The sequence below is a fragment of the Cebus imitator genome, unplaced genomic scaffold (assembly GCF_001604975.1).
Source record: "Cebus imitator isolate Cc_AM_T3 unplaced genomic scaffold, Cebus_imitator-1.0 Scaffold97, whole genome shotgun sequence".
Lineage (NCBI taxonomy): Eukaryota > Metazoa > Chordata > Mammalia > Primates > Cebidae > Cebus > Cebus imitator.
This window is the reverse complement of record NW_016107412.1, coordinates 34,668-44,518: the sequence shown is the minus strand read 5'-3', so window position 1 is coordinate 44,518 and position 9,851 is coordinate 34,668. Positions and strand designations below refer to the sequence as shown.

Here is a 9,851-nt window from a genome sequence, read left to right as displayed (position 1 = left end):
ATAGGTTTTGGCCACACGTGGTGGCTCACGCCTGTAATCCCATCAGTTTGGGAGACTGAGGTGGGCAGATCACAAGGTCAAGAGATCGATGCCATCCTGGCCAACATGGTGAAACCTCATCTCTACTAAAAAAATAAATAAATAAAAATATTGGGCTGGGCACAGTGGCTCACACCTGTAATCCCAGCACTTTGGGAGGCCGAGACGGGGGGATCACAAGGTCAAGAGATCAAGACCATCTTGGCCAACATGGTGAAACCCCATCTCTACTAAAATACAAAAATTAGCTGGGTGTGGTGGCGCTCGCCTATAGGCAACAAGGATGAAGCTGGAAGCCATCATTCTCAGTAAACTAACACAGGAACAGAAATCAAACACCCCATGTTCTCATTTGTAAGTGGGAGTTGAACAATGAAAACACATGGATACAGGGAGGGGAACATCACACACTGGGGCCTGTCAGCGGGTGGGAGGTAAGGGGAGGACAATTGCCTAATGCATGTGGGGCGTAAAACCTAGATGACATGTTGATAGGTGCAGCAAACCACCATGGCACATGTATACCTAGGTACCTATGTGTTAATTGGCAAAGAAAAAAACAATAACAAATAAGAAAATTAAAAACCCAAGAAGTGGACTAGACGAAAGACAAAAAATCAAAGAGGAAAACATTCTGTACAGACTTCCAGAAAAACCTGGGAGATATATGACTTTCATTAATGTAACTGGATGCTTTGGTTTCAACGTGTCTCACAAAGTTCATGTGTTGGAAACTTAATCCTCAATGTAACAGTATTGAGAGGTCAGACCATTGAGGACTGATTAGGTCATGAGGGATCTTCCCTCATGAACAGATAGATGTTGTTATCGTAGTTGGATGTCGTTATTGAGACAGTGATTAGTTATAGTAGGAGTGGGTTTCTGATTTTTAAAATGAGTTTCACCCTCTTCTCCCCTTTTCTCTTCTGCTTCTCTCTCTCGCTTTCTCTCTCTCTTGCTTTCTTTTACTCTCCCTCCCTCTCATACCCCGGTACCCTTCCACCTTCCATCATAGGATGACAAAACCAGAAGACCCTTGCCAGCTGTGTGCCCCTCAGCCCTTGCACTTCTCAGCCTTCAGAGCTGTAAGAGACATTTCTGCTCTTTATAAATTACCCAGCCTGTGATATTCTGTCAGAGCAGCATGAAACGTACTAAGACACTGGATATGGGTTTGATTCAAAGGAAAAAGCCTATGAGGTCACTTACAGTCCATTCAAATGTTGTAGTGGCGACTCCTGAAGCTGCTCCTGTCCCAGCCAGCCCCACAAAGTGGCCACTGCCAATGTTGCTGGCAAAGAGAGAGGCGCCCATCTGTAATGCAAGATAACAAACTAGGATTGGAGTTAAAAGATCCAAATCAGACTTTTTGAGAACTGGCAGATGCTGAGATGTTTCAGTCACTACTCCTTAGAGCAGGAGTCAAGCAAATGTCTGCCCCCGAGTTAATCCAGCCCATAGTCAGTTTCTATATGGCCCATGAGCCAAGACTGTTTTTTCACATCTTTGCATTATTAAATAATGATTAGCATCTAAATAAGCATAATATTTTGTAAGATATGAAACTAAAAATGAAATTATATTATTTAAATTTCAGTGTCTGGAACACAGCCACACCCATTGGTTTTCCATATGGACTGGGGCTGTTTTTTGTCCTACAATAGCAGGGTTGTGTGGCTGCAGCAGACTATATGGCTTGAAAACCCTAAAATATGTATAGTCTGGCCTTTTACAGAAAAGCTTGTTGGCCCCTGCCTTGGGGGGAGTGTTGGTCAATCTACTGAAATGCTCTGGGTTGAGCCTGTCCTTGGCCAAGCACTGCTAGACCTCCCATCAGCTGTTGTCCCTTTAGTCAGCTGCAGGGACCCCAAAGCTGCATAAGAGGAAATTCCTCTCCATCCTTCCAGCCACGAGACCTTCTGATTCATTCCCTTGCCATCACAGTGCCTGCTGTTCTTTGGACCCAAAGATCAAGAGTGGTCTCTTGAGTGGGCATGGATCAGCACCAATTCTGGCAGAAGAGAATTTGGGTGTGGGACCCTGCAGTGCTGCTGCTTTCCCCGCTTTTTAAGGGCTCTGTAAAATCACTTTTTCTACTCAGCTCCATGAGGCCAGAGGATGGGGTTAGCTGGTTTGTGGCTTCAAGATCGCTTGAGCCTTATGTGTTTCGTTAACAGTCCTAAAAAGGACTGATTGGATGCCCCAAATAAAATTCATTTCAAACTTCCAGTTCTGCTTCAGTCACCCCAGCTAGAACATTTCCCCATCTCTACTTCCCTTCATACCATTTAGAAAATGAGTCAGATCTGTGAAGAAAGCATTTGCTAAGCACCCACTGTATAATGTGATGCTGAGGTGACACTCTCCAGATGGAGAGGGGAAGATGCAGCCTCTGCTGCAGTGGGACCCTGGCTGTGGGGGCCACATACCAAAATCCCACAAGAACACCCACTGGGCAAGAATCAAGAAGCATCAGCATTATCACCATCACAGGGGACACAACCAATAACTGCATGGGACATAAAGACCCATGGAGAGAGCTGGGAGGCTTCTCAGATGAGGAAGGGGAGGGGTGGGGCATTGAAAGAGGAGAGCAGAGAGGGGGAGGCCAATCCTAACGAGATGGCCAGCATCAGCTCCGGACTGGGAGCAAAGCAGGAGTGTGCAGAGCTTGTAAGAAGCCAGGAGAAGACACTCGATAGGAGCAAGAGAAAAGAATATGAAGTGGGGCCGAACTGGGGTCCTTCAATGCCAGACTGGACCTCCTGGCATAATAGGCGATGTATTGTAATGTCCTGGAATTACAGGGAAGGAGCCATGATGTCAGGGATTTAGGAATGGAGACCCAGTTGAGTAGGCAACCAATGTACATCAGAAATAGTCAACATTCTAAATGTTTTCTACATTCACTTTTTTTTTTTTTTTGCAACGGAGTTTTACTCTTGTCAGCCAGGCTGGAGTGCAGTGGCGCGATCTCAGCTCACTATAACCTCTGCCTCCCAGGTTCAAGCGATTCTCCTGCCTCAGCCTCCTAAGTAGCTGGGATTACAGGCGTATGTCCCCCCCCGCCGCCATTTTTTTTTTTTTTGCAACGGAGTTTTTCTCTTGTTAGCCAGGCTGTTTTTCATTGGCGCATTCTTGCTTTTCCGCAACCTCTGCCTCCCAGGTTCAAGCGATTCTCCTGCCTCAGCCTCCTGAGTCGCTGGGATTACAGGCATGCGCCACCATGCCCCGCTGACTTAATTTTTGTAATTTTAGTAGATACGGGGTTTCACCATGTTGTCCAGGCTGATCTCAAACTCCTGATCTCAGATGATCTGCCAGCCTTGGCCTCCCAAAGTGCTAGGATTACAGGTGTGAGCCACTGTGCCCGGCCTACGTTCACTTGTAAGCGCAAACCCAGGAAATTTATCTCCAGGAAACTGGTCCACTTACCGGCCACCAGGCCACATCACGACCAGCGAGGAAGAAGCCTCCTATAGTGCCTCGGTTGGTCCTCAGCATTGCCTGAACAGAAGGGAAGATAGGTGAGGGTCAAGCCGCAGCAGGCACACCCAGACATCCCAGAGGCTCTGGCCAGGGTGCTGAGAGAGGTGACTTCAGCACTCCTACAGAGAGAAACATTTTCCTGGAAACTGTTCTGTAGCATCAAATTTTAAAGGACTTGAAAAGCAATCACTTCGTAAAAACTCAGAGCTGGAAGGACTTTAAAAAGTCGTAATTCTCAACTTCTGTCTTAACTGCTCTGATTAGTCTCACGAAAATCACGTGAGGTATCACTAAGCCATGCTTGCAAGAAAATTTGCAGCCTCAAACTCATTATTAAAAAGAAAAGTCAACATAAATGAATTAAGAGTCCAACTCACTAAGTCAGAAAGTAAGCAAACAAAAGACAGTCAAAGAAATGAAATAATAAAAATAACATCTTTGTTCATTATACCAGGTACGGGGGATGCAAAGGAAATCTGAAGGTCCCGGTGCACACAGTGGGATTGTTAGGAGAGTAAGTTGGCTCATTTTAGGAATTATTTGTGCAACACACAAGAAAATGACTCTGATAATAATGACATCTGTGAAAAACTTTGTCACAACCACACCCCTTCCTCCCCTTAAGATACCCCCTCCCAAACCTTGTGCCCACCCTAAAAGCCACTGGGATTCCACTTACCCACAGCCCAACAGCCATCACCACCAGAAAATAGATGACAATGACTGAGATGTCAGCAGCATTTTGGATTCGATCAGACAATGGAGGTGGCTCTGGGGTCCCAGCCATGGTGCTGGGGCTAACCGTGCTGGCCATGGCTGCAGCAGTGCTATAGCATTCCAGGTAGGACCCATCTTTATATAAATTCTGGGTTAATGATCAGCCTCAGGCGGGTGGGGTGAGATATCAGAGCCGGCTTGTGGATATGGAGACCTTTAAACCTCTTCTCCAAAGCTGTGACACCCCAGCCCTCCACTGGTGAGTGCTAGTCCAGGTAGAGTGTGAGAATGAGGGATGCAGGGCCAGAAATGTGGGGAGAGTTTGAGGTAGAGCATGGGGTGTTATCTGAGGGCAAAGACAGGGTCTTTAAGGAGACCTGATCAGGTGGTGGGGGGATTTGAGAGAAATGAAGACACAGAAGGAGGGGAGAAGGACAGAGAAGGGGCCAGAAGTCAGCCAGGAGGGACTGAACAATGGTTCCTCAGAGAACAGATGCAATTTCTGACCAGTGAGCTATATCCTTTGACAGGGAAGTGAATTATGCCTTTCATGGATTCCAAAGTTTTACATTTATCTGAAGTGGGTCTCACATGCCACAGAAAGAAATTGGTGGCCTATGTAGGAAAGGAAGTGGCTCAACAAACACCATATGTGGAGAGCTGCGGGCATAGCTGTGGAGAGCACTGGGTCAGAGGGTTGTACAAGGAGTGAGTCAACCTGGAAGCATATGATGGGGATCATGAGGACTCAGAAAACACGACCCCTGGACCACAGCCAAGAAGAAGTTAGAAATAAAGCCTGTGTGGTGGCTCAGGCCTGTAATCCCAGCACTTGGGGAGGCAGAGGAGAGACCATCACTTGAGGCTAGGAGTTCGAGACCAGCTTGGGCAATATAGGGGGTCTTTGTGTCTACAAATATTAGCTGAGTGTGGTGATACATGCATATGGTCCCAGCTACTTGGGAGACTGAAGAGGGAGGATCACCCATGATTGGGAGGTCAAGACTGTAGTCAGCCATGATCATGCCACTGCACTCCAGCCTGGGCAACCGAGCAAGATCTCTCTTTTTAAAAAAAAAAAAAAAAAAAAAAAAAAAAAAAAGTATCCAGGCATGGTAATGAGTGCCTACAGTCCTAGCTATTCAGAGGGCTGAGGTGGAAGGACTGCTTGAGCCCAGTTGGTCAAGTCTGTAGTGAACTATGGTCACACCACTGTACTCCAGCCTTGGTGACAGAGTGAGACCCTGTCACAAATGAATGAAAAATTCTCCACTTTTGTTTCAGGCAAAGAAGATTGAGGCACCCCATCCTCTCTGGGTCCTCTGACCCTCCCGCTCTCTGACATAGAGGCAACCAGCACATTCATTCAACAAGTGATTTGAGACAGGAGCGTGCTGGAGTGAATATGGCTCCACTTCCAGTTCCAGTTGAGATTCAGAGCCAAACAGTCCAACGGGCTGGACCAGACCCTTTCCCTGAGAAGGTCAGGGAATCAGGGAATTGTTGCCTGGAGCAGGAATCAAGGAGAATTAGAAGGGTGGTTAAGAATGTGGACTTTGGCTGGGTGCAGTGGCTCATGCCCATAATTTCACCACTTTGGAAGGCCGAGGTTGGTAGATCACTGGAGGTCAGGCGTTCGAGACCAGCCTGGCCAACATGGTGAAACCCTGTCTCAACTAAAAATACAAAAAAAAATTAGCCAAGCACTGTAGCGCATGCCTGTAATCCCAGCTACTCAGGAGGCTGAGTCAGGAGAATTGCTTGAACCCGAGGTGGAGGTTGCAGTCAGCCGAGATTGTGCCACTACACTCCAGCTTGTGCAACAGAGTGAGAATCTGTCTCAAAAAAAAGTGTGGACTTTAGACTAGACAGTCTTGGGTTCAAATCCTGCCTCTGTCCCCTACCAGCCGAGTGACTCCAGAGAGATTGTATGTGGGAAGCACCTGGCTGAGGGCATGTGGCATCTGCCTGAAGGTAGTAAGGGTGTGAAGATTAGACTGCCATGGCTGATACCCGAAGAGCAAAGGTGCAGGACAGTTGGCAAACAACAGTGTCATGGTCCCCTGGGGGCTCAGGGTGGACAGCAGCTCTGGAGACTCCAAGGATGGGACTGATGTTGAGGACCTGGTCCTAGGGCTCCCCCACCCCCGGGGGCAAAGTGGGATTCAAGCTGGGCCTTGCAGAGGGGACCGAGAGCATTTGGTGAGGGGCACGGAGGAAGCTCCTGTGGGCAGAGGCTGCTGGCCAGGTGAGGGGAGAATGTCTGGCGGGGAGCTGAGCAAGCTGCTTTCTGAGCACCTGGCTGTCCCATGATGCAGCTGTGGCCATCTGGCTCCTCTAGGGGATGACCTGAATCTGCCTGGAGTCCTTGACCCCCTGCAGCGTGTCACCTCCTGGTACCATGAGGACTTACCCCAGAGGGCATGGAATCAGATGAACTGGGTTCAAATTCCAGTCACAGATAATGCTGCATTTGATGTGGAGCAATGCTTAATGACTACGGTGTGCTCTTTGTGCACCAGGCATGGTTCGTTGCCTCCTTTCAACCATATAGCAGCCCTGCGGAGTGGGCATCAGAGGAGACAGTGGCACAGAAAGGGTAAGTGACTTGTTCAGGGTCACACGGCTAGAAACAGCAGAACCTGGGTCCTGACCCAGATCCATGTGACTCTGGGATGGGCTCCACCCAGCCGTCCTCCTTCCCTCCCAGCTCAGCTCCTTTCCAACCGCACGAGGCTTGCATGCCCTCAACTATGAAATGTGGATAACAACCGAGCCTGCCACATGGGGATATTGGGATATTGTGCAGATTAAGGGAGCCAGTCAAATTTAATAATTTTTGCATCAAGTCTGGCACATGGTGAGTTTTTGGCAAATGGCATCACCATCATCACCATTATTACAAGTCCTAGCTGGAAACCAAATGAGTGATCAGTCCAGTCCCCTTGTTGTACGGATGGGGAAACCGAGGCCTGAACTGGGGTCAGCGGATCACTGTTGGTAATTAGCAAAGGAGTAACAGTTCTTCCTGAGGCTGAGGCCTGCCATCTCCGGCCTCCACACCCGCATGAGTGTAGCCCCAGTGACGGTCCCAGTTGGCACTAACCAGCTCTGTAGCCCCAGCTGCCCAGGTAAAGCAGATGGGCCACAGCCCTGAGAGCTCTGACAGGTGTGGCTGGCTGCTCTGCACAGGGAATTTGCCCTGTTCAACATGGGAGACCCCTCGGGCAAGCCAGATGCTGTCTCCCTTGGATTCCTCCCACTTCCCTGTCACACTGAGAGCCATGACTGTCCTCTTGGACATGGCCTCAGAGCCCCCTGGGAATCAGCCAAGGCCTGGGCTGGACAGTCTGGGTATCATGAAATCCAGCTCAGCCCCAGATGGAAACACAGCTTCCACATGCCTCTTTTTTTTTTTAGATGGAGTTTTGCTCTTGTTGCCCAGGCTGGAGTGGAGTGCAGTGGTGCAGTCTCCGCTCACTGCAACCTCTGTCTCCCAGGTTCAAGCGATTCTTCTGCCTCAGCCTCCTGAGTAGCTAGGATTACAGGTATGCGCCACGATGTCTGGCTAATTTTTTGTATTTTTAGTAGGAACAGGGTTTCTCCATGTTGGTCAGGTTGGTCTCGAACCCCTGACCTCAGGTGATCCACCCACCTCAGCCTCCCAAAGTGCTGGGATTATAGGCGTGAGCCACTGCACCTGGCCTCCACATGCCTCTTTACCCAGCTGGAAGTGGACACTACTCAAGCAGAGTCCCAACCTGGATGCAGAGACCCAAACGCCACTCCTGGGAGCAATAACCCTATCCTGATAGGAGAGTGGGGGGTTAACACCCACAGAGGCCCATGACCACTTTTGTTCCCAGATTGCCCCAGTTCCAAGATCCTCACTTATCAAAGGACCCTCTACTGATACAGAGGATCTGGTTTTTAAGTCTGATTCTGGATTTTCCTTTGTTCTGTTTGGCCCATGGATGGGCAGGTAACTGCAGTTTCTTGCTGTTAGCACTGACTTGGGAAAAGTCTGTCCTCCAGCCACTAATAGCTCCAGAGCAGTTAGGAAAACTGGCCTGTGAGCAGGTCCCACGGGGAGGACCCAAGACTGATGGGTTTTGGCGATCCTGAGCTCTAAGGACCTGCCTTAGAGCTGAACCAGTTGAACACCTGAATCAATGTATTCCCCCGATTCAGTCAGGGTTCAAGCATAGAAACAGAAACACCAGGAAATATAGATGAAGAGAATTGTCTCAGATGTCAAACTGATGTGACTGTAGGAACTACTTAAGAAGGTTCAGGCTGGGTGTGGTGGCTCACGCCTGTAATCCCAGCACTTTGGGAGGCCAAGACAGGCGGATCACTTGAGCACACGAGGCGAAATCCCATCTCAACAAGAAATACAAAACTCAGCCAGATGTGGTGGCATATGCCTGTAATCCCAGCACTTTGGGAGGCCAAGGTGAGAGGATTAGTTGAGGTCAGGAGTTTAAGACTAGCCTGGGCAATATGGCAAAACCCCATCTCTACTAAAAATACAAAAATTAGCTGGGCATGGTGGCATGCACTTACAGTCCCAGCTACTCAGGAGGCTGAGGTAGAAGTATTTCTAGAGCCCAGGAAGCAAAGGTTGCAGTGAGCTGAGATCACACCAATACACTCCAGCCTAGGTGACAGCGCCAGGCGCGATGGCTCACGCCTGTAATCCCAGCACTTTGGGAGGCCAAGGCGGGTGGATCATGAGGTCAGGAGTTTGAGACCAGCTTTACCAACATGGTGAAACCCTGTCTCTACTAAAAATACAAAAATTAGCTATGATTGGTGGTGCACGACTATAATCCCAGCAACTCAGGAGGTTGAAGCAGGAGAATCACTTGAACCCAGGAGGGGTTCTAGCCTGAACGACAGCAGGATTCCATCTCCAAAAAAAAAGTAGTAGTAGTAGTAGTAGTAGTAGTTTTGGGAAGACAGTTGTCCTTGAGTTGACTGCTGGGACTTGCAGTGCACCAGGCAGGCCATCGGGAAGGAGGAGAGGTGTAAAGTGGGAGAGGGCAGGAGCATACTAGAATCCATAGGCGGGAGCTGGAGCCCACGTGGCCAGGCTGAAACCTGTGTCTGTTCTTGCTGCTACCATCTTGATGGTGTGTGTGAGCGCCTTTAAGAAGCAAGGCCCCTCCTCGTGGAGCTGAAGATAACGCACACTTGGCCTAGGAGTCAGAGATGCCCAAGGCAGATCTAGGGGAAGGGGGAGCAGTTGCAGGCCTGCCTCCGCCTCACCCACAAAGTGAGCAGTCAGCTTCTGCGTGTCCTACCTACAAAAAGGGCTTTGGTTTCATCTCTGCTTCACAAATTTTGCACGGGAATCTCTCCTTTGGCCGACTCAGGAAGAGAATTCTGAGAAATGTCATTCATCATAGCCCAAATCTCTTATTACCTTCTGAGGCCTCCATGACAATCTTTCTAGTCATTGGTGTGGATTTGGGATTTGTCAATTCTCGTCTGTCCTGCTGCCCTCCCTAATTCCCATTATCTGTTAGGGGGTATACATGGGAGGATGTGTGTAGGTTACGTGCAAATACTATGCCTTTTTTTTTTTTTTTTTTTTTTTTTTT

The 9,851-nt window shown here is 48.8% G+C and overlaps 1 protein-coding gene across 3 annotated transcripts in view; it reads right to left on the bottom strand.

Annotated features, from left to right (window-relative positions):
- Positions 1–9,851, bottom strand: part of SLC5A4 (solute carrier family 5 member 4) — a 56,022-nt gene that overhangs the window by 41,546 nt on the left and 4,625 nt on the right. Inside the window, exons 1-3 of one of the 3 annotated variants that reach the window (XM_037741266.1) lie at positions 4,208–4,695; positions 3,475–3,546; positions 1,249–1,353 (exon numbers count right to left, since the gene is read on the bottom strand). In XM_037741266.1, coding sequence (XP_037597194.1) covers positions 1,249–1,353; positions 3,475–3,546; positions 4,208–4,342 — 312 coding nt within the window. In that variant the 5' untranslated portion in view covers positions 4,343–4,695. Of the gene's footprint in view, positions 1–1,248; positions 1,354–3,474; positions 3,547–4,207; positions 4,696–9,851 lie in introns of those variants that run through there. The other 2 variants (XM_017536343.2, XM_017536342.2) reach the window with 2 other exon arrangements.